General features: G+C 48.7%; 1 protein-coding gene across 1 annotated transcript in view; it reads left to right on the forward strand.

Moving 5' to 3' along the window:
- The window catches only part of LOC137424161 (myoferlin-like), a 281,368-nt gene that overhangs the window by 199,597 nt on the left and 56,135 nt on the right, over nucleotides 1–25,636 (forward strand). Inside the window, exons 21-22 of the mRNA XM_078773618.1 lie at nucleotides 12,450–12,551; nucleotides 16,152–16,313. Of these exons, the coding sequence (XP_078629744.1) occupies nucleotides 12,450–12,551; nucleotides 16,152–16,313 (264 nt within the window). The remainder of the gene's footprint in view (nucleotides 1–12,449; nucleotides 12,552–16,151; nucleotides 16,314–25,636) is intronic.

Consider the following 25,636-nt stretch of genomic DNA (forward strand, 5'->3'; position numbering starts at 1 on the left):
CCAACAATTTCATCCCACAACACATCCCACAATCCAGAAAATTGTATAATACAAGTCCGGCGACATTCCCGCCCCTGCAAGAACTCCACATCCGGACAGACAAACGACCATTATTGAGGCTCTACATCGCAAAATGCCAGCTTCTACGAATCAAACAACCGTCACAATCCGCCCAGGAACTTCCGTGGGAGGCGTGCTTTACAATGCAGCACCCTCTCTACCTGGTGCACACCTTTCGCACATCCCTCCTTGTTCGCACACTTCATCAACACACCTCCTCGTGCCCACACAACTGCACTCTCCTGCGCGCACACACAACTGCAGCCCCCAGTGCCCACCCAGAGTGCCCAATCTGCGACCCACAATCTTCTCGGGGCACACACCTCCTCCTTGAAATCCATGCCTCAGAAATATAACTCCACATACAGACACAGCAATGAAACCACAACCTCCGCTCTCCCTTCAGATCAAAGGTGTGTATTTCGCACCTCTACCATGACATTTCACACCATGACATAATTTCACACCAGCAAACACAATATAATCGTTAATTGCATAATTCCTGCCATTAAATTCAAGAAACCCTTTGCCAACCATTCACGGACCTCCCACCGTGCGGGGCACATCCCCTTTGAGTAGGCAGGTTATCACCTGCACTCTGAGCAAATCCCATGCTCCGAACCCAATTCAACAAACTCAAAACCCCTGCTCTTATTTCCCATCCAACAACAACTACAACAACAACTGCCCAAAACCGAGAGCCCCCCATACAGCGCACACGTGACTCGCGGCTCGCTCGGCTCCTGCCCGAACGCACAATAACTCTACCCAAACTTCCACGGAGCCGCACGGCGGAAACCACAGGTTCGTACCACACTTTAATTAAACGAACATCGCCAGGATCCTCGGATAGACGCTAAAATTCACAATACACACGACAAAAATCCGATTTAAATTCAGAGATCGCCGATCGACCTGGCACAACCAACTCAACGCGGCGACGCCACGCCGCCCCCCGTCCCGGCGCGCACCCTCGTGCCTCCACACGAATCCCAACAATCCCGCCTCGCGGTTTCCTGCGAGGCCCGTTGCCGCGGCAACCAGACTGCACGCCGCTCTATTCGCGTTCACGGCGGGGTTTACCTCACGTTGGGACATGAGTCTTTTCAAATGAGTTTGGCACCTGTCAAACAGTCAGCTGTCAAAACATTGAGCTGTCAAAACAGTCAGCTGTCATTAACTCATCCCTAGCTCGTAATCATCGCAAAAAACAGGATCTCTGACCCTTGACCTCTCTGACCCAAAATGTATTACATGACATCATCATCATCATCATCCCGTGACATAACATCATCCTAAAGGTGAGCTGCCTCAGGGATATACCCCACACATACAATACACTATACATCTACTCATTCATTCCTCATTCGTATACCAGTGAGTCTCCCAGACTTCGCGCGAAAATCAGATCGACTCAAATCATGCCTTTCTCCAGCCACTCCCATGTACAATCTTTGTTCATTCATATTACGTCTCTCATTCAAGGAAAAGGATTTTTGGGACGGGTTGGACGGGGTGGGTTGAGGTGGAAAGGGAAGGCAGGGCGGGGGGTGTTGGGGTGTTGCCTAGAGCCCTGGGACTGAGCTCAGGTCTTGGGGGGGTGGGTGGTTTTGGTCTGGCATCTGGTCCGAATCCTGGACCAGCGGCATCAACCGCTGATTTACTTGCTTAACTGCTTACTTAATTGTCCTCTGTCCTTGTAGCTTCAATAACTACAGCTGCAATGCTTAAATTTTCAATATTTCAAAAACCACTTCTGTCCTTCCTACCTGTGGTTACCTGGCCCCTTGCTGTGAGCCTATTTATTTTCTCTTGTTCACCTGGTCCTGGTTTGTTTCTATCTGGATTTCTGTTGCTTGCTTCCTCTGTCCCTACAGCTTCAGCAACTTTCCTGCCCTCTTGTCTAAAGCTTAGTCTCGAGCTTCCTGGCTTGACCTCGTAGTTGTCACTACCTTCTTGTCAAGCCTACCTGGTACCTGCGCATTTCCCTTTTCCTGGCCATGTTCCTTTGGCCCTCTAAGTTAGCCACAGCCCTTCTTTCCCTGGCATGCAATGGCATACCCCATCTTGTCTCTGGGCTGTTCCTTCCTGGAAAGTTCTCGGTCACCGGTGCAGCTTTTTATGGCTGTCCGACCTCACATTTCCCCCTCCTCCTTGCTAACTGTAACGTTATCCTTACTGAACGTTATCCTTACTGATATCCTGCGCAAATTCTACCCTTAGCGTTACCCGTTACCCTCTTAACGTTATCCTGGTGAATTTAACAAAGGCTCGTCATTCTAAGGCTTGAAAATTAGCCTTTACTTACAATTTCTGTTCGGAGTGCAAGCAGTGCAGGTGACAAGGGAGACGGACTGTGCCCGTTCGAGGAGGGGGGTACGAATTTGGAAAAATTGCCCTCTGATAAAAAACAATGCTCACCTTAAAACAAATCAGCGTGCCGGCGTCCCGGCCTCAGGCAGCCCCCCTCCGGTCATTCAGGATTCACCTCGCCTGTCCCTGCTCTGTTGCATCCGAGTCACGGCACCAAAATTGTGGGGAACAACTCTCCACCGATCGTAACAGAAGTTCACCAACAGTTTGAGATTGAGAATGACGAAACTTTATTAAAATACCAATTATACAGATCTGGAGGAGACTGAGACGTCTACAGCACGAACCAGCTTCATGCCACGTCTAGCCTTCCTCAAAATACATTGATTCACAGTCCACTTATATAGGGACACGCTTTATCAGAAAATCTCCGAGAGAACAAAGGAACTGGCGAGAGTTCCTCCCACCGTTATCCCTAGTGGGCCGAGCCCCCACCGTCATCCGTCCTTTCATCTTGGGGGAGTGGAGCACGCACCGTTAGGATCCGGACCAGATGTGTTTTCAAGGCTCCGAGGTGACAGAAAATGTAACTCACTGAAAGGGGATTGCATTCTTGGTTCCGATAAGACCATAAAGTAAATGAGGTCGTTCTGATGAGTTCCAGGTGTTAAAAGCACCTTCAGTTCACATTTCTCATTTAAACATAAATTCAAAGCATATTTATTGTAACTCAAGCGTCGCTGTGATTATACGAAATATAATTAATGTTTTGGCCGTTTATCAAAGGTTATATGTCTACGATTCAAGCATCCTACGTAAAGTTACACATTCCGCGCGCATATTATCCATTTTCCTGCCCGCGGTTTGAGGCGCTGTCTGGGAGAAGAGAGAAGGTTTATGACTTAGGCTTATCTAGCTTTCAAGGGGCACACGTATACAATGAGGCCAGACGTTCAGCACGGATGAAGCGAGCATTTTCTCATTTTAAACTAAAGCGAAGCGGCAACCTTTTATTAACTTCATGAAATAGCATTTTTAAACAGCATTTATAACATAACCTATTAGTCGAACGACATCCATAACAGGGCATTAAGCAGTAACAAAGCTGCGACCTGACATATATACATATATATGTACATATATATATGTATTGATACGCTTCTGAGATTTGTATATGTGACATCATTAAAGTCTAAAGGTTTGCCCCCCATAGTTAGTCCACAAGCAACACGTAGGCCCACTTAGAGTATTAGTTATGTCATAGTATGTGTAAGAGTAGGCCATTTCCCTAGTAATATCTGCGTTGTGTAAAGAAATGAGATTATGTCCTTTCATCTTTGCCCCACCCCCCAATTACATCAGTGGGCATAATCGATCCCGCGCCCCATTTGGCATCTCTCAAGTTTGTTATGCTTTGGCTACCCGCAATTTGTTACACCTTGGCTGCCAGCAGCGTTCGCTGCCCTTTGTTGGCTCGAAACTAGCCAAGTGACACGAGGTCGGCCTGAAAAGAGGGAGGAGCGTGAGGTCAGGATGTGGCAGAGTCGAGGAGCATGTCAGAGGCGGTGACGGTAAGGGCTCCCAGCCAACCAGGGCTCGGAGGGTATGGCGTGATATGGCGTGGTGAAGAACGTCTGGTAAGTTCCAGAGAGTTCGCGGGGCAGGGCTATATAAGCCAGTGCACAAAGCCCTTAAGCAGGACTGACCCAAAGGAGTTGAGAAGGGAGAGGCGCTTGTGAGAACTTATGCAAGAGAACTGTATTCAGAGGACCGGCGTGCACCCGACAGTTTCGGGGAATTGAAGAGTGCATTGTGAGCGCATATTGAACTATTCGCTTATTACGGACGCGGCCGCAGCCGCAAGTGTAACCGCCAAAGCCCTACCGTTCGCCCCGTAATAATCCCCTGCCCGCCAACGACACGCGGAGAGCTCCTGGCCACTGTATTCATCTTCTTCGCGGTGCGAGTTGGGGACCGGAGAGCAAGCTGCCTGGACGCCATCCCTGGACGTGCTGACCTGGTCAACTGCAAGCCCCGTGTGAGTGTGTCTGAGTGTGAACCGGCCCGTTTGTCTTGGGATAAGTATAAGACTGTTTAAGGCTGCACTGTGTTTTCTACTTCTGATTATTGTACAAAGTGTAAATAAATCTTGTTCTTCCTTTCTTCCAAATTTGACCATTTCTGTGATTTCCCCCATTGGGTAAGCGTGGCACAATTAAGAACCGCTTGGATCGGGTTTAGTCATTGCTAATGGCACGGATTCGCTACCGCTCGGCGTATCCACCAACACCCGTGATTCGGGTGGGGCTTATTTCCTCGTTTCTGGGCGGCGCGAGTACTTAGGTATTAGTAATTAGTCCTACGACCCTACTTCGCGCTGTCCGGGAGGGACGTCATAGGTCCCAGGTCCCGTCGGCTAGTCAAAGACAAGGGGACTAATCCCCCCTTGGTAAAGCGGGAAGGCCGGCGCTGAGATCCACAACAATATATATATACTAGCAGAAGTACCCGGCATTGCCGGGAGGGGAACGGGGGGAGGGGAGGAGAGGGGGGAGGGGAAGGGGAGGGGGGAAGGGGGAAGGGGAGGGGAAGGGGGAGGGGGAAAAGGAGGGGGGAGGAGAGGGGGAGGGAAGAAGGGGAAGGGGTAGGGGGGAAGGGGAAGGGGTGGCGGGGAAGGGGAAGGGGTAGCGGGGAGGGGAGAGGGAAGCGGAGGGGGAAGGGGGAGGGGGAAAAGGGAGGGGGATGGGCAGGGTGGAGGGGGAAGGGAGGGGGGAGGGGAAGCAGGGAAGGGGAGGATGGAGGAAGGGAGGGGGAAGGGGGAGGGAAGGGGAGGGCCAGTCAACAATGACGTTGCAGTTCTCATGGTAGGAGAGCAGCACAACAATCGCGACATCGTCCTGCATCTTCGCAACAACAGCACGAAGCGGATTTTGGAGACTCACCGATCTTGTGACGCCCTCCAGTCCCAGCGTTGCCGGGTGGGGGAAGGGAGACCCGTACATTCCCAACCCGTACATTCGCCCTCTCGACTCAAGCTCACTCGGACAAAAGCCTCGCACAAATTACACCGTGAAGGCCCAATGGCCATGTCTATGCCACAAATCAAGTACGTGAGCGAGTCGGGCGCACTGAATTGAAAATATATAGAACGCTCATACTCCGTGAAAAGTGAAGCCGCCGTGTCGCTATCTTGGTTAGCACGACTCGACCAACTCGCTTCGCGGATCTCGTTTGTTTTGAACGTAAACGATTCAGGGTGGCACTTCACGTAAACGATTCAGGGTGGCAAATGAACGATTTTCAGGGTGGCATAGTTCCGAACCTGAAGGATCGGTAACCGACACAATTTCGGTCTTTGAGGCCGGCCGATAGGCACAGTGTGACCAGAAGGGACGAGGTTCTCCTGACCACGTGGCCCTCGACATGGTGGGGTTTGGCCGCACAATGTGGGCGCTTCAGGATGAACTTTAGCCGGGGAGCGTTTGGGCGCCCCGGTCTGATACTGCCGCCCACGCGCAGAACAACTTGTGAGTGCACGTGGGTCCCGGCGGTCCCACTGGCCTAGCGCTACCATGTTTAGACAGCGAAATCCGTCCCCGGGCACCGGCACCTACTCCCGGAAGTTTGAGAGAATAGCGGCGCCAGGCACGGTAGGACACCCGCGGAGCCCCGGCGGACCAGGGACGCGCGAGCCTACGCGTTAGCGTGCTATGGCGGAATCAACGGCTTCGGCCACGGTCGGGCCGATACTCGGCCCGGTCGCACCGGGAATGAACTGGTTCGACGCCCGCGCTGGAGAGGTCGCGGGTGACTGAGATGTATTAACAAATTAATTAATTAATTTGAGACGTCCGATTTCTAGTGTTTGGAAATTTGGAAGAGCTTGACCCTAGCCTTTCCCTTGCGAGGGCAAGGAGGAACTTAACGCTTGACACTTAAGCTTAGTTTGAAGTACACCCTGACCAGCGCTCACGGTGGGACGGCAAGGCAACCAGAAGGGACGAGGTTCTCCTGACCACGTGGCCCTCGATCTGGGAAGCGAGAGGCGTTCCATTAGTGGACGCGCCCCTCACGCCCGACTTTTGGGCGGCCCCGGCAGGCCGTTTGTTTTGACGTTCCGTGACAGGCCCCGCACCCTAACCCTAACCCTAACCCTAACCCTAATCCTTCCGTTTCCGGTCCCTGGAGCAAGGAAACGTCCTGGAGCTCTCTGCACGGCAGCAAAAGTTATAGTATTTTTTCCATTCGTGTTCGTCAATTCCTACTCGTTTTTTTATTGTGCATGTGTTGCAGGGTGTTTTCCAGTTGGTGTTGATTTGCAATTCTTGCAAACTTTTGTATAATTTAATCCTTTTCTGTCCCACCGCGTGCGCGGCCTAGTTTATCTCGGCTTCCCTACCCCCATAGGTGTTCTGTGAATTTAAGTTCTTTCCTTCGCTGTATTGCTTATTTCTTAGATTTTCTCTTCTCCTCCTAACTTCCCCGAACATCGACCACTTGTCTCACGTTTTAAATCTCTTCAAAGTCTCTTCACGTCTCTTCTCGTCTCGGGAAGTCACGTGACGTCACGTCTCTTCAAAGCTGTGCATGCGCGCACGCTTTCGAAGTTAATAAGTAACTGTTCACAATTGTGTTTTTGTCGTAATACCGGCTTTACCACAGGTCGAAACTTTATCTTTCTTTCGGTGTGTATGTAACTATTGGTGTGTCTCTAATAGTATTCTTGGTGTTGGTTTTTCATACCTGTGTACAGAATCGTCGGTTTCCTTTCGGCGCTCGCAATTCCTTTCGGTCTCTATTTTTCACGTTCCACGTTCGGTCTCTGTCTTTGTTTTCATCCCAACTCAAAAAAAAGAAGAAAAAAAAAAAGATATATATATTCCCTTCTCTGTTCTTATCCGTTTCGTTCTTATTTGTTCGTTCGTTCTTTGTTCACGTCGTTAAAAAATGTTCCATCTGTCCCCTGAAGAATGGTATTCTGTCATATTCGATAACACCTTTTTCTTCTTCTTCTATAAAAGGATGCTTTCGACTTGCTCACCAAATCTATTCATTCCAAAAAAAAATTCCATCTCTTATAGTGCATCTTTCATTCATTCCCTAAACTCTCCAGAACTCCACCCATCCTTCAGCATCCTCAAACGTATTTTTGACTCGAAGGTCGCAAGAATCTCATTTTGCAAGAAATGTTCGTTTCCCATTAATCGTACATTTTTCAAAATCCAATCTCACCCCTCCCCTCCAAATCTTCCCCATCACCCATCCCTTTCAAATCTTCCCCCTTGCCCCTCCCCTCCAAATCTTCCCCATCACCCATCCCTTTCAGATCTCCCCCCTTGCCCCTTCCCTTCTAAACTCCCCCCACACCCCTCCCCTCTGAGACCCTCCCTCACTCCTCCCCTCCTGGACTCCCCTCTCACCCCTCCTCCTCAATGCGTCCTCCCCGCTTCTTCCCCCTTCCAACTCTCACCTTCAGCTTCCTCAACCTTCTGCCTCACTCTGCCCCCTCCTCAAACAACACCTCACTGCGCCTCACCCAATCACCATCAAACCTTTTGTCCGCCCCAAACTTCCCTTTCTCCAAGCTGTTCTGAAATCTCTGACGCACCTTCAACAGCTCTCCCTACCTCTTCCTCCTCTTCCACATCATACCGTACCGCTCCCCCCCCCCCCCCCTGTTCTGTATCCGATGCTCCCCCTTCCTCTTCTTTAACAGTATGGACCTCAAACATCCGGGGCCTTCGCTCAAACTTGACTGATCTCTCCATACAGGTTGCCTCTGACAAACCAGACGTGATCTGCTTAACAGAAACCTTCCTCCTTCATGATGTCTCTGATTCCTTGGTATCTCTCCCAGGTTACTCCCTCCTCCGGTATGATAGACCAGAGCCTCGTCCTTGAGGGGGGGTTGCTATTTTTATAAAAAAACTCTCTTCCTCACTCGCCCTGCACTGCCCTCTCTCCACCTCACCCCCAGGAATACCTTTGGCTACGGCTTCCCCTTCGCTCCCACCTTTTGTTCATATGTGTGTTGTACCGTCCACCAAACAGTGATGACTCCATCAACATCTCGCTGTCTGATAACATGGACCAACTTCTATCTACCCATCCCAACTCTCTCTTCCTCATATGTGGTGATTTCAATTGTCACCATGCCAGTTGGCTGGGTGTGGGTACCTCTCTCACCAGCCATGGCTCTTCAGCAAAGGACTTCTGTGACTCACTGGGACTGACACAATCTGTCAATTTCCCGACCCGGATCTCAATCAATGGAGCATCTTCTCTTCTGGACTTGGTTATGACTAACTTCCCTGAAAATGTCTGCTGCTCTTCTTCTGCTCCAATCGGCTCATCTGATCATGTGCTTGTTAAAGTGGACATCTCTCTGACCATTCTCAGAGAGCCTCCTCAGCGTCGACGAGTCTGGCATTTCACTCAGGCCAACTGGCATGGTCTTCAAGCAGCCATCAATCATCTGGACTGGTCTCCCATCTCTACCGCCTCTGACATCAACTCATCCTGGGAATTCTTCCAAAGTAAACTGCTCTCTCTCATGCACAGATTTATCCCATCTCGTCTTCAGTTGTCATACCCTTCCTCCCGTCTATGGTACACGGAATCTTGTGGTGAGGCTATTGCCCAGAAACAACTTGCTTTCGTCTCCTGGAAAGCAAATCCAACGGAAGGAAATCTCATTTCCTTTCACAAAGCCCGAAACAAGTGTGTGTCCACCCTCAGGAGGGCCAGGAAACAATATCTATCCGTTCTCAGGACAGAACTCTCTTATCTGTCTCCCTCTTCCAAATCCTGGTGGCGTCTGGTCAAATCTGTTTCTGGTGTTTGTTCCCCCTCCATCCCCTCCCTCACCTCAAACGGCCACACGGCTGACTCCGCGCGTGAAAAAGCTGAATGCCTCAACTCTGTGTTTGCCTCTAAATCTTGTGTCCCAAACCCATCCCTCTCTGTACCCACCATAACCAGTCATACCCAGCTGCTCCTGGACTCTGTGTCCTTTCCTCCTGACAAGGTGGAAAAGTTTCTGTCAACCCTCGACTCTGATTCTGCAACTGGACCTGACGGCATCAGCCCACGGGTCCTAAAATCTTGTTCTTCCGCTCTTTCACTCCCTCTCTCTGTTCTCTTCACACTCTCTTTTGCTCAAGGTCATCTGCCATCTGCTTGGAAATCTGCCAACATCACCGCTTTGCACAAAAAAGGTGCAAAAACAGATCCTAGCAACTACAGACCAATCAGCCTTCTCTCAATTATCAGTAAAGTCATGGAATCCATCATTGCTTCAGATATGAAATCTTTCCTCTTCTCCAATGGCTTGATCTCTGATCATCAATTTGGTTTCAGACCTGGTCACTCTACTCTGGACATGCTGCTTCTGCTTTCTCAGCAATGGATGGAGGTCCTCAATGCCAAACAGGAAATTCGAGCTGTCTCCCTTGACATATCACGTGCCTTCGATACGGTCTGGCACCCCGCCCTGCTCACCAAAACTCTCCTCTGTTGGTATCCATGGAAATCTCCACGCATGGCTGGCGGACTTCCTCTCTAGTCATAGTCAACGTGTGGCGCTGAATGGGTTTCTCTCATCTCCTCTTCCTGTTCAGGCTGGAGTTCCCCGAGGCAGTGTTCTGGGCCCTGTGCTTTTTCTGGTCTTCATCAATGATCTCCCCGACTCTCTTGAAAATCCTCTCTATCTCTTTGCTAATGACTCTACTCTCTGTCGCTCCATTCTTCATCCCTCAGATCGACAGTCTGCAGCCTCCTCACTCTCTGCAGACCTGGACAAAATCACAGACTGGGCAAACAAGTGGAACATATCTTTAAATCCTGACAAATCTCACACTCTTACAATGTCTCTCCGAAAAGACTGACTGGACAACCCTCCCATCTACTTTCTGTATAATCCTCTCCAAGAAGTTCTGTCACTCAAACTTTTGGGTCTCACTATCTGCCATGATCTTTCCTGGGAAAACCACATTTCAAATCTGGCCTCCAAAGCCAGTCGCCGACTGGGCATCCTCCGTCGTCCGAAGTCCTTCCTTGGCACACCTGAGCTCCTCACCACGTACAAGGCTTTCATCCACAGCTCAATGGAATACTGCTCTCCCCTCTGGGCTGGTGCTTGCTGTTGAAAGCAAAGCATTCAGAATCATTGGAATCTCCCACGATGAAGCTAACTCCAAGGGCCTTTCACTCACTCACCGCAGGCAGGTTGGTGGTCTTTCCGTCTTCTACCGACTCCTCTCTGGCCTTGCCCCCCCCCCCCCCCCCCAGCTCTCTCTGGGCTCTGTCCCGCAAATATTCCTACAGGTCGCACAAGATCTGCCTGCAACCCTCTTATGGTTAAACTGCCAAAATCAAGACTCTCTGCTCACCTTCGCTCCTTCATTCCTCTTTTCTCCCGCCTCTGGAACAAACTCCCTCACTCTCTTCAATCCCACTCCACCCTCCAGGTCTTTAAAACAGCTGTTCACCACCATCTCATATCTTCCCCCATCCAAAACCTTGATCTTTTCTATCCCCGATAATTTCACCCCAATTCCACTTTTTGAAATACCAAGTTCTGACCTGGAAGTCCTTGGTGTCCTTGTGTTTTATACTTCTCCCACCCCCCCACCCCCCCCCCCCCCCCCACCCCTTCCCACGCCTCCTCCCCCCGAGCCCTCTCCCTCCCACACATCTCCCTGCTCTCAAATGTTGTGTGCTCTCAAGTGTTTGTGTGCTTCCCATTCTCTTGTCTTCCGCTCCCTCTTTTTATATATTTTGTTTGTCTGGTTGATTTGTTTGTGAAGTAAATGTCAGCTCTTTCACGAGCCTCGATTCAGTATACAAAAAAAAAAAAAAAAAAAAAAAAAAAAAACGTGTCCCAGATTTTAAAAGCCAGACAACTGTTAAAATGCCATTTTGTGCAGCAATAAACTGCTCCAATCGGGTACGGAAGAGTTGTGGAAAGACGTTTCATTCATGTCGCACAAAATCGACAAAAATCGACACAAAACACGATCGCATAAAAGGTGAAAAAACGCAATCACTTTTCGCTCTGAATTACGTGCAACGTGTGACGGAAATCACCATCGCCCAACATCGAGTTCCAATCAAGATGGCGCCCGGTAGCTGCATCTCCACCTATGTGGTGTGAATGGCAATGGTCATCTATATAATAATAGCGTAAGGACTCGACTTTGTTATCCCTTTTACGCCGCATCCAGTGACCCGATGCCCACGGCACTAATGGATTTACGATGTACGAACCGCGCTCTTTGTTTATCACGTACAGCCATACTTGAAAAATCTGAATTAGCCGACGTTGGGGCCCAAAAGCATCCGATTAACTACCGATACGACGCCATCTTACGACGCCATCGTATTGGCGTCTGCTGGGCGAAGGCGAAGCAAGCCGTCCGCTGATTGGACAGGCGAAGGCGAAAGCAAGCCGTCCACTGAGTGGACAATCCAGAGCATGCATTTGTGCCGGTGTCGGCGATCGTTGTTCATACATGCACTCTTCATTCTCATCTTTCTTCCTAACTCTTACTCGGACAAGCAAATCCCCTATGCCATCCATAATGGTACACTCTATCCATACACCACATTCTCCCTTCCGTGGATGTTCCACGGGTTTCGGCTAGTTCTATATATTTTCAGTTCAGTGGTCTGGCGGCGGGGATGGAACATCACGTGATCGCTCTGAGCGAATCAGCGAGCTGCTCTGGCACCGGCTGAGATTGCGTGTATAATGTTCCTCGCTGAAATGCGCTGAGGTAAATATGAATAAAAAATATGGATCTCGTCAAATATTTTGAGGTAGGCCATGTTCGTCCCAGGCTCAATGGCCATGTCTTTGCCAAATATCAAGCATGTGAGCCTCTCCGTTTAGGAGTCTATCGGTAACATTACACACACACAAACTGTGTTTTATATATATAGATTATATATATTCACACACACAGTGTATATATCGAGTGCTGTATATCAGAATGACCTTTTCTCTGTAATTTTTCAGAACTACTACTGCAGCAATTGAACCAAACATCACCATGCTGTATATGCTATATTTTCAGCTGCCCCAAAACCTCATTCCTCCACCACCTCCCAGGGACACTGAAAGCACTTTTGTCATTCCAAAAAGTGTTCGACCTGTACTACAGTACACCCGAATAGAAGTAAGACAGCTTACACTACAATCTCATTGTTTTATAGTCGTTGCTGTGATCAATGAAAGGATTTCTGTGTTTTAATACGGCCTGTAGAAGATTTACACAGATATGGTAGTACTGAGAATGCTGAGGATGGTTCAGGGGGCAGCCAGGCTAACTTATGGGACAGAATAAGAGATTCCAAGAGTCTCAGTCTGGGTAAAATATTTTCTTTTTAAAAAATTCAAATTTTGTGGTTGATTTAAAAAAATCTTTATACAATGTTGATAGCACTGGAATGTGAGCTGGCCCTTTTGCTTCAACATTATTAATAACATTTCTGATTGCACCATTGAGGACCAATACCATCCATTCCTTGCTTTTTTCGCAGATACCAATACAACAAGTGCCAGTTTAGCCTCATCCTGTATATAATCCAACTTAAGTATTCTGTGTACAAAAAATGAGAAGGTGTGGAGGTACATTAGGAAAGAAAGTTTTATGTATACAAGGATGTTGGCTTATGGGGCGAGATGAACACAAAGGGCAGCAGATTCACAAATGAGCACTGGGTATGCGGGGCGGGTTGGACATGCACAAGGAGGAAATGAGGAACAACACAAAATTATTCACAGCATCCCATAGAGGAAAATAAAAGGAAAGAATCACCATGTGTGGAACAGATCATGGATGTTCATGGGCAGCACATTTAAAAGACTATCATGAGGAGAACAAGACAACGTGCACAGAAAAACAATTCTACAATCAGGAGAATAAGGGACAAATGGGAGCAGGTGAATAAAAAGCCTTGGTTTTGGGATGGTGAGCAGTTGATGGTTTCTTCAGGAATGCAAGTGACCTGGAGTAGCTTGGGCGGACAGTGATGGTGAAGGGCAGGAGGAGCAAGGCCAGTTATACGCTTTTATGAAATATGGAGTTCATCAAATTACTGCTGATGTGAGAGTGACACTTCTTGGAAATCTGTTTCCTGTCTTGAGATACTAGCTCTTCCATGAGCATTGACTCTGTAGACAAAAATAGTGGCAAGGCATCCTTTTTGACTGTCTCAAGAAGAGGAAGGTCTGAAGCAGGAGCACCAACCCAGAGTGGGGAGTCATACTCCATGGATCACTGTAAGAGAGCCTTCCTTGTACATTATGAGGAGGTTGGTGCAACCCAGGAATGCCTTACTTATATATTGAAGACTTAGGTGGCGACTAGCCTTTGATTCTAGCTTGGTGATATTATTCTCCCATGAAAGGCTGTGGTAGTTATCAAGGCCAAAAAGTTCCAGGTACTGCATCTCTGCCAGTGGCTATCCCAAGAAACGAATTGGATAGTTTGATTGCCAATCCTTGTCGAGGTACCGTGTGAGGGGATGTGATTTGCCACAGTTGAATGTCATTTTCGAAGTAACTCACGTGATGCAGCAGCAGCCAATCTTTCACAAGTGTGATGGATCATTTTGCACAGGGTGGGACAATCAAAAAAATAGTAAAGTTGGTTTCCAAGAGAATCATGCAGTTCATTTAAATGTATCATGAATACTGTAGGTTCTAAGACACTGCCCTGTTTAACCCCTACCTGGGAAAGATCATGGGAAAAGACACTATCTATCAAAGGCCATTCACTGTCTTTGCTCACAAAAGAAATCAGACAACCACTTGAGCGGGGGTCCCTGATTATCAAAGGAAGCAACTTAGAAATCAAGGTGAGATGACAGACGATATATATGGCTCGATAGATATCCAGGGAGGTGGTCCTAACCTCTTCCCTGTTGTCAAGGGAATCCTTCCAATGCTGTCAGAAGGAGTAACATATTGCAAGTTCAGAACTGGTTGCGAGAGATTAGCGAGTTAGAGAAAAAGTGTCCCAGGTTGGCTGCAGTGATGGAGTACAAGGCTGATAGGTCTAGGAGAGGAGATCGATAATCTGCTTATAATGGGGAGAAGACTGATAGGCCTCATTGAGAAGATCAATTTTGGAGCATTTCTTATGGATATCAGTGATGTTTTCAACTTTCTGAGATGAAGGAGTTGCCCTTCCAAGAAGGACCTGTGAAAGGGAGAGCGGAGATAGTATGATAGAAATGAATGACAGTTCTCGAGAATTCGAACACTTGTGCCATGAGGACCAGTTGTACACGGGGCGTCGAGATTCGTACGAATCCCCTCCACTTTAGATTGCTACAGGAAGGGATGGATTTCGGACCTTGGCTTTTTTTAGTGAAGACAGAGTTCAAAAATGCTGCTTTTTGTTGAGCAGTGTACAGCAGGACTCCTTCCTTTTGGAGATAAAGAATGTCAAGGGATCTATTCGTACCAGATACAGACCTGACCAGCTCACACCAGTCTTTGAAAGGATATTGAGAGACTGGAGAATTTGTACTATAGTTGAGCCTGATGTTGGGCCCTGTCTCTGCATTGGGCACATTCACAATTGGTTCCAAGGTAAGTGGAGAGACTGCCGATTGCCATCAGTGGGGTTTGCCTTCCTCGAGGAGCATGCTAGTTTTTCTTGTGGTGGTCTTGGTACACGATGTGGAGTACCAACGGCGAAACGATTGACAAAAAAAAAATGCGTGATGGAATGAACTTGAGAAGAAGATAAATTAGCCTCTTGTAGAGGAAATTCCAGGAACAGTCATGGTTAGGAGTGCAGGTTATGATAGACCAGTCGTGACTTCAGAGAGCAAATATTTATGGTTAACATTGCCGTTAAAAGATGCTAGTAGATGTACGTATATTTAAAAAGTATACAGTATTTACCTCTGCCACCAAAGGTTATGTACTCATCTCTGCCTGTCTCTTTGTGAGCAAGATATCACAAAGCGTTGTGGACATATTTCGGACAAAACTTGGTGCACAGGTTAAGTGTGTGACAAGAACAAATTTATGAGATTTTGGTGAAGATCTGCATCCGGACACGAGTGTATTTTGATTTTTAAGTGATTCTTCAACGTTGAGAGATGGGGCCAAAGTCGATATACAGAATGATTTTCAAAAATTTGTGGTCGGATTATGACAAAACTTGGTGGGATGACTTGGGTAGGTGACAAGAACAAACTGATTCGGTTTTGGTTAAGGCCCAGTTGCAGATCCGGCCTATCAGTGGGATACAAGCCATAAACTGTTCAGCCTGGTGGAGGTATGTGCGCTACCGAGTGCTGTTCTAGTTACCTGCGCCACTGAAGGTGAATGGAGGTCATGTTTTCATCCTTGTATGTCTCTTTGTTTGTCTGTGAACAAGATATCTCAAAAAGTTGTGGACATATTTCGACGAAACTAGGTGGACAGGTTGGGCGTGTGACAAGACCGAATCGATTTGATTTTGGTGAAGATCTGAATATGGATTCAGATACGAGAATTATTTAATTTTTAAAGTGATTCTTCACCATTGAGAGATCGGGTGAAAAGCGATATAGAACATGATATTTCAAAAGGTTGTGGACGAGTTGTGACAATACTTGGACGAGTTGATTCGTTGACAAGAGCAAGCCGATTAGATTTTGGTTGAGGTCCGAAACCAGATTCGACCTATTGGTGGCAGACAAAACATAAACTGTTCAGTCTGATGGAGGTATGCTCTCTCCCGAGTGCCGGTTGTAGTTTCCTTTGTCTTAAACAGATTCTCTGTTGGGGACTGAGAAATATGAAGAGCTTCCAGATGTTGTCAGTCAACTCGCCAAATCTGCTGGTTGAGTGTGGTGGTGCCAGCTGTCAATCTGCAGTCATCAAAAGCCTCAAGAATTTCCCCAACTTTTCACAACTTGTTCTCATCTTGAATGTGGTAAAGTGAATTTTTGCTCAGTCTATTTTTTGTTATAAGAATGAAAAGGACATCCTAATATAATGGAGCATAAATGACTATACATCTATATATATAAGACAGACACACACACACACACACACACACACACACACACACACACACACATATATATATATATCAGTCACTATGCGACCTTCATATCATCAGTGGAGAACCGCCTGCAAGGTGTCCCATACAGCTGCTGCTGCACCTTGCTGGGAGCGATAAGCACCGCCTGCCACACGGTAACGTTATCTCTGGTATACACTCATCATATGGAGTCGACCTGGTTGCGGTTGGGAGTTACTAATAATGGTATCTGTAATCATGACGTTGGAGAACCAGATTACAGATACCATATATATATATAAATATATATACTGTATATACATATACATATATATATATATACATATACATATATATATATATATACATATACATATATATATATACATATACATATATATATATACATATACATATACATATATATATATACATATACATATATATATATACATATACATATACATATACAATATTATACATATATATATATATATATACATATACATATATATATATATATACATATACATATACATATATACATATACATATATATATACTGTATATACATATACATATATATATATATACATATACATATACATATATATATATATACATATACATGTCGGATTGAGACTTAGAACTTGGGACTCAGAAGACTCAGAGAAAAGGAGCAACGGATATATTTATTAGAACTCGATTACACAAGCTTGCGGGAGCAGGTGTCGCAGGAAGGTTCACATGGAATGACCAACACTACAACAAGATGCTCTGAAATAATTCAATAAACCTTGCTTTATATAAGGAAGATCAGGGGTGGGGTTAGCTCACACGATACAGAGACAGAATGGGCTCATTGGTCCTCCCACCATAGTCCCATCCTGTTGTTCAGTTAATTAAAGGAAGTTCATCCAAGGCCACTCATGGGTTAGCTCAGATAAGGAGATGGTCAGCAATATGTGGCAACATGTTTACAACTTTCTGTATAGAGACCTGGGTTGGGGAAGTACAAAGGGAGTGGACACTCATAAATGTGTCAAATACAGGATATTGGCAAAGTCTTAGAGGGAGGCAGAGAGATAACAGTTGCCTCCAAGGCCAGGGAAGGGGAACTAGAGATTGTGCCCACGCAGGCCAAGAACTCACAGGCAGAGAACTCCTTATTAGGATATTACACATCCTCAAGGCACAAGAAAGAACCAAGCATTATAAAAGAGTACAGCAGTCAGTCAAAACAAAACATATAATTGGTTATACTTGGTAATTGGTAAAGCAGCAAGGATATACAAAGGGGGAGGGGCATTACAGCTCCCTACATACCGCCCTTTTGGATCTAAGATACAAAGTTATCTACGAGCCAATCAAAGGCCTTTATTTCAAACAAAGCAGAAACAAAACCAATCAGGAAAGTCATTCAACATATCACGCGAAGGCAACCCCGTAAGCATGTCCCGTACCAAAGCACCACACACACTCAGTAGGATGATTCGCGTCTGTATGTGAGTATGCAATGTAAGTCCGTAAAAGCAGGGTGATCAAATGGCATACAAAATCCACCAAGAGAGGTGAGAGAGACAGTGTAAAGGGTTCACTAAACATAACGTACCACGCGAATGCAGCCCAGTGAGCATGTCCCGTACCCAGTACCGCACATCGCACTCAGCAGGATGTTCCGCGGGTGTGTGGGTGCAAGTGGGTGTAAGTGGATGTATGATGTAAGTCAGGTGTAGATGGGTGTATGAGGTGAGACCGTAGAGGCATGAAGATCGAATAGCGCGCCAAATCCACAACGAAGACATCTGGTTCCACCGGGGTCCACACCCAGGAAGATCTCCGACCCACCCTTTGCCCACAGAGGTGCAGCCGGACTCCCCCCTGACTGGAGCTCGCCCAGGCTTCCCCAAGTGAAATCCTTGTAGATCTTCAGCGCTCAATCGATATTCATGTTCATGAGGTCTCTTACGTGCTGGTGATCTGGGGAAGACACAACATCGTCAGTATCAGGTGGCTCAAACCTATGGCCATGAAATAAAGCATAACGGTCCAAAGGTGGGAGAGAAACTTCCTTTGGGTCAAAGTCGAGATCGTCCGAGGCGATGCTGCTTGCATCGCTGCTATCTCTGGACGAATTCGTAAAACAATCGGACTCGGAACTCAGAGTATCTCCACAATCGAGTTCCTCTCCATCCGGGCTTGGGTTTGCAGCTGGGTCCAAATCCCGGACTGGGTCAGTGGCGTTTGACTCACTGTGGGCTTGTGAGACATAAAGGTGAGCTCGTGAAACATAAAGAGGCAAAGCCTGCATTGAAACATAAACATCAGTCGGAGACCCTTGCAAGTGGCCCACATCATCATTGGTAACATTATCAGTAACACTATTCTCAGGTGGCGTAGGCCTGCGGCGTCGGCGGCCACCAATAGTCACGGCCTTGCACATCGAGAAGAAACGAGAGGAGTCCTTCAGGAACTCGTTGACTTCTGCATGCGACGTGTTGGGGCCCAGAGTAAACGGCCTCCTGGCAGCCTGAAATGCTTCGAGGTCCGCAAAAGTGTAATCGACATCATTATCGGTAATATCAACAATGGAAGAACAATCTTCGGAAGCGGAGATCTCATTGTCGCGGCCCAGTGGCTCGTTCGGGTCGTCGTTCCAGGATCCGCGGTCTGCAATCACGTCGACGGCCCGTGTGTCATCTGGACCCGCGGTCAGCTTTTCGAGCATCAGCATGGCCTTTTCTGTTGTCGTCTTCAGTGTCCATCCTGTGGAAAACTTTCTCACACACGCAAGGACTAAAGCCTTGATTATCACACAACAAACCACGATTCCAAGGACTATTGCCAAGGCGGTTAGTACCCACTTTACGATCGTGCCTGTCCACCCTTTGAACCAGTCGGTAAGCCACTGGTGGGAGGCTTCCCGATCCATTCGATCCCTTGTCAATGTATGAGCGCTTTCCCTTAACCTTATAATAGCAGCACTGACGCCCTGTGAGGGGTCAGGAATAAAAGTGCAACATCTACCCTCAATTATCCCACATACCCCTCCTCGTTCTGCCAATAGCATATCTAACGCAACCCTATTTTGCATAACCATTGTACGCAGGTGGACAACTGTGTCCAACATTTCGTCATGTGCTGTAGCGGTGGCGTTGGCCACACTTTCTAAGATTAACGCAATTTTGTCAATACGGTAACTGCTCATGACCGTCCCAGCCCATGGGAAAAAGAAACTAACGGCCTTTTCCCAATCAGCGCCATGTAAGGTGGTAGTACCGTCGTCGTGCCAATAGGTGCTTCGTGGTGTCCTTATGAGTGCAGGGGTATTATACAAGTGTTGTCGCATTTCCATTTCTGGGAAAACTGATCCTAGATAGCAGGTTCCTCCCCAATTATCAGGTAAATATGGGTAAGCTTTGTTCCCGCATACAAACATGGTCCCGTGTGGAGCCACTAAATGAGTGATCATGCAAGAGCGAAGGTCTGCGATAGTGTTTGTCCCGTTTTCCCCTTCCCATGCCAACTGGAGGTGTGTGAGGTTATGTAAGGGCGAACTCGTAACATTTACTAACAGCGTGTGTTTCCCTTTCCTAGGGTCCGCGAGGAGGGTATCTCTACACACGGATTTGCCTACCGTTATTTGTCCCTTTCCTTCTAAGCAGAGGGCCCCCTTAGCCGGCTTAACCCAAACCGGCGCCGGACGTTCCTCAAAGTGTCGGGACTGGATGGGGGGCGAGTACTGGAAAACTCGTTTACACACGGTTTCATCAGAACCTTGGCTTGTCAGGGTTGTACTAAGGCATTTGGTGTCTAGTGGCTTCGAGCACAAATCATTGAGTGATAGGGGTAACACTACCATTGGTATTCCTGCGGTGCTGGTGCGGGGAAGGTGCATACACATCCAACACCGTGTCCTATTCTGTAATGTGGCCATATGCCGTGCGACCTTCCAGTATGTGTTCTCCTCTGGCTTCTTTCTTACTTCCTGGGCAGGCGGGGTTTTAATGACGTAAGCGGCGCAACTAGGTCGAAGGTAGGGTGCAGTTCCATTTGGGATTGTCGTGCGAGGGGGCCATATTCCACATTCAAGTATCATTGTTGTATCCGGACCAATGGGAGTATAATGCAACATGAGGGTAGTATTCTCAATGCCCTTGCCCCATCGATATCCTGGGGCATATCGGCTGCTTATGTCCCCATATGTTCCATTTTCCACTTTCCTAACCTTAGTCAGGACTAGGCGTGTTCTTGTCATGCGTGCCTGTGGTGTGTTATTGTGTACCACTATAGCTTCCACCCATCTTACAGATAACCACTTAAAGCTTGTTTCCAGGTTACAGCAATTCACCGCTATTTTGTCTCCCCAGCGAGCCGTTATATACTTGACGGGGTAGAGGGGAAATGCTGAATAGTTGTCGGGTCCTGGGTACTTGGGGAGGTCCTTTCTCGGTAGCTCAAAGTTCAAGAGCCTATCTTGGGCAGGGGGTTTTCGGCAGTTCCCCAGCATTCCTATCATCATGACCGTCATCGCCGCCCTTAGGAGACTGTGGTGCCCTAGACGGTGCATTGTCTTCAGCAGTGTGAGGTGCGGTGTCTTGTGTGACTTGTGGTGCGGGAATGGACAACTTACAATGGGTGGCGTGGATCCACGAAGGTTTACCCTCGCAGAAGACTGCCGTCGGTGTGACCAGTAGCACCTGGAATGGTCCCTTCCACCGTGGCTCCAAAGCAGCCTTGCGGGTGAAGTGCTTTACGAGCACCCAGTCGCCGGCCTGGAAGTCGTGGATGGCGTGGCCTATTGGTTCAGGCAGCGCCTCTCGTACTCGAGCATGAATGCTGCGTGCCACATTGGACAAGCCTATGCAAAATCTCAAAAGCATGTCATCCATTACTGGCAAAGCAAGGGTGGACATGTCTGTTGGTGCTGAAACGGGCAAGCTCATAGGTCGACCCATTAATATTTCGTGGGGGGAAAGGCCCGTAGTGCGACCCGGGGTGGAACGAATGCTCATCAACGCAAGCGGGAGGGCCTCTGGCCACCTCAAGCCCGTGTCTGCGCAAAGTTTCGCTAGTTTATTCTTTAAAGTCTTATTCGTTCGTTCCACAAGTCCCGATGACTGTGGGTGGTAAACGCAATGGAAGGATTGTTTAACGCCCAACGCCTTCAGGATGCCCTTAACCACCTGCGCCGTGAAATGGCCCCCTTGATCTGACGAAATTATCTGGGGAATGCCAAATCTGCACATAAAATCCCGCACGAGGCGCTTCACTACTGTCGGAGCATCGGACTTGACGCATGGGTATGCTTCGACCCATTTGGTGAACGTATCTACGATCACCAACACATAGCAAAACGACATACTTGGTTCCAATTCTGTAAAATCGAACTCGATAGTTGCGAACGGCCCACTAGGCGGGGGCCGTCCCCCATCATGTGCATGTCTCGGCGGCGCCCCTCTATTGTGTTGCTGGCAGACCACGCACGATCGGCACACTTCGGATACAATCCGTGACAGTCCTGGCGCTGCCCAAGTGTAGTTTATCTGTCCCATCACCCCCCTCTGGCACACATGACCATTCTGATGAGCCATGCGTGCCAGCCAAGGCAGTAAAGCCTGGGGTGCTATTGGTTTCCCCTCAAGGGTCCATATTTCTCCTGGTCCCAGGCGTGTTGCCCCTCGCTTGAGCCAGTCCTCGTGTTCGGCCGTCGGTGCAGCGTTTTGCAAATTTATGATATCGTCCTTAGTTGGTGTAGTGGGTGGTCCCGCAGTCGGTATGTCAGCGATCTGTGCGGCTGTCTTCTGTGCTCGTGTCACCATCGGCATGTTGCGTTCTATCTGTTGGTTGGCGGCCTTTCCTGCCGCCTCGTCCGCCCTTGCATTGCCCCGGGCAACGTCAGTGTCTGCCCTTTGGTGGCCACGACACTTAATTACCGCGATAGCGCGGGGAAGTAAAATGCTTCGGAGGAGCCCTTCTACCAACGCGCCATTCTTTATCACTGAACCGGCAGATGTGAGAAAACCTCTCATCTTCCAAATGGCCCCTTTATCGTGGACTACACCGTGAGCGTAGGCCGAATCTGTGTAAATGTTGACGGCAAGGCCTTCCGCCAAGCTGCACGCTCTAGTCAAGGCGCACAGCTCCGCCTGCTGTGCGGAAAATGTAGGTGGAAGACGCCCGCTCTCTACCGTTTCGCTATTCGAGCACACGGCGTACCCGGACAACAGGGACCCGTCCCAAGCGCGCCTAGCTGATCCATCGACATAATATGTACAGTTGGGATATTCTAAGGGATTGTCCTTTAAATCTGATCGCACCGTGGAGACTAGCTGCACCACGTCGGCGCACACATGGGGTTCGCCCTCCTCAGGGGTGGGCATCAGTGAGGCTGGGTTGAGTGTCGTGCAACGTTCGATCTTGATGTTGGCTGCTGTGATCAGTGCGAATTCGTATTGCATTAATCTAGTGTTAGACAAATGCTGTGTGCTTCGCTGTAACAACAGCGAAGTGACGCAATGCGGTACCCGTAGCGTTACTGGGTGTCCCATAACGATGTCCGCTGTTCTTTCTACTGCGTACCTGGCCGCTGCCACGGCTTGCAGGCACACCGGAAACCCTTGTTCGACCGGGTCTAACTTTTTGCTAAAGTAGGCTACCGGCCGCTCCTTATCCCCATGGGTCTGTGTCAAAACTGACTGGGCGAAACCTCCCACGGCGTGAGTGTAAAGGGTAAATGGTTTCGCATAATCCGGGAGTCCTAATGACGGTGCCGTGACCAGCGCCTTTTTCAGCCCGTCAAAACATCGCCTCAATTCATCCGTCCATACCAATTCGATCGAGGCGGTTGATTTAGTTGCCTCGTATAGTGGCTTAGCCAGCAGCGCAAAATCAAGTATCCAAGTGCGGCAATATCCCGTCATACCTAGGAAGCGCAGCATTTGCCGTTGTGTGCGAGGGCGAGGCAGCTCCATGATAGCGGTCACCCGTCCAGCATCCAATTCGCGTTTTCCGTGCGAAATGGCGTGTCCCAAGTAAGTTACAACCTGCCGCACAAACTGAAGTTTTGGTCTGCCTACTTTGTGGCCTTTGGCCGCCAAGGCCTTTAATAGGGCCATGGAATCCATTTCGCACGCCTCCTTTGAAGGGGAGCAAATCAACAAATCGTCAACGTATTGCAGCAACACTGACCCTCCCTTCAATTCCACATCTGCCAGGTCGCGGTGTAGCGCCCGGGAAAACAGAGTGGGGCTATCTGAAAACCCCTGAGGTAGTACTGTCCAAGTATACTGGCGCCCCCTATGGGTGAAAGCGAACAAGTATTGTGACTCAGGTGCGATGGGCACAGAGAAAAACGCAGAACAAAGGTCGATAACTGTGAAGTAGGTTGCGTCCGGCGGGATTGACATCATGAGGGTTTCTCCGTTTGGAACTAGTGGGTGTATGCCCTGTATCACCTTGTTCACCTCCCTTAAATCCTGTACAAACCTCCATTTGTCCTTTGACGGCTTTTTTACTGGCAAAATTGGTGTATTACATGGGCTGTTAGTTTCCACGATAATCTTCTGTTCCACTAGGGATTGAATTACTGGTGCTATGCCTACGTCGGCCTCAGGTCGTAGCTTATACTATTTTACATTTGGCAAGCGCATCCCCGGCTGCACTGCTATCACTAGGGGTTTGGCGTCTCGCATACGTCCAACTTCACCGTCGCTCTTTGGCCATAAATTGTCTGGCACCTCCGCTAGGAGGTAATCTGACTCACCCGGGTCCGTCAGCACTGCCCTCATGGCATAGGTGCCCTTAGGAGGCAACTCTGTTGCTTCGAACACTCCATCCCTCCGTTGTGTCTTGAAGTCAATTGAGAACCCTTCGCCATTTTGGAGCCGTTTCAAAGTCCAGCGGCCTCTCTTACTCCGATAACCTTGTAAGGGGACTTCTCGTAACCTCCCCACCATCCAACCTACACTTTCCGGCGGCCACCCCTTGGCAGTAGTGAGGGTAACATGGGCGGCCGCTCCTTCGGGGTATTGGGTCAACGCACGCTGACTCGAGGTTAGGACTGCCTCGATTCCTATTCCCTCACGGCCGATCCATATCCGTGATAAGTGTAGAGGCGTGCGCTCGCCCAGCTTTTCCTTAACCTTTTCTCGATAATTCTCGTCGTCGCCCGTTGCATCATAGTACGCAGTGCAATGGGGTGGATTATCCTTTAAGGTTTTTATCGAAATTTGGTGCAGTTGTAGCCAATCTCGCAGAACTGAACTGTCCAAACACACATTATCTATGATATGCGTCCAGGTAGCCAGAGCCCCGTCATCCATGCGCCACCAATACACGGTGGGGCCGGGCCGAGACAATGCCGTCATTACCAAGTCGCGTTTAGATTCCGCGACGTCTACGAAAACTCCCTCCTCTGTACATGAGATTTGACAGCCCAATCGGCACAACAAGTCCCGTCCCAACAAATTTGTCGGGGCGGTAGTGGTCATCAAGAAAGCATGTTTAGCCTCCAGCGGGCCGCATGTTACTCGCACCTCCTCCGAAACAGGAAGCGCTTGGGGTAAACCCGAAACACCCAGTATTTGAACGTTCCTTGCTGTAGGGCGCAAAGAGGGCAATTGCCCCCTGTTAATTGTGCTGCGAGTCGCACCCGTATCTACGAGAAATTCTAATTGTCTTCCCTCCACGTCCAACATCAAGGTCGGTTCCTCTGCCGGTGTCATGGTCAAAAGAGGACACTCCTTGGGCGACCCGCCAGCGTCCCGTCAATAGGCCCCTCTATTGTATTGGGGCTGAAACCCCTTACGAGCCTTTGGGCAATCACGTATCCAGTGTCCCATCTGCTTGCAATAATGGCACGGTTCCTGCGGAACCGGTGGTGCGGAGGGCATAGGTCGTCCCTCTACAGCGCCCCTTCCGCCCTGCCGGCGTTCTGGCGGCCCCCAATGTGGCTGGTTTACTGGTTGCCACTGCGGCGGGCCCCGAGGCGGGGCCCAGTTCCCCCTTGGTCCGTTCTGCATCCCACTATTGGGGGGTGGTCCAGGGGTTTGGAGAAGGGGTCTTGGTGGATACCAATTTTGGGGAGGGGGCCCTTGCACAGTCCAAGTTTGAGGGTTTTGAGGAGGAGGGGGAAGAGGGGGTGGTATTGTCCATTGCTGTTTTATTTCGTCCATATTAATTAGTCCTAAGTCCTCAGCAGTACAACCTTCGCAGAGGTTACCTTCGCGGTG

The sequence above is a fragment of the Myxine glutinosa genome, chromosome 3, assembly GCF_964187855.1.
Source record: "Myxine glutinosa chromosome 3, kmMyxGlut1.1, whole genome shotgun sequence".
Taxonomy (NCBI): domain Eukaryota; kingdom Metazoa; phylum Chordata; class Myxini; order Myxiniformes; family Myxinidae; genus Myxine; species Myxine glutinosa.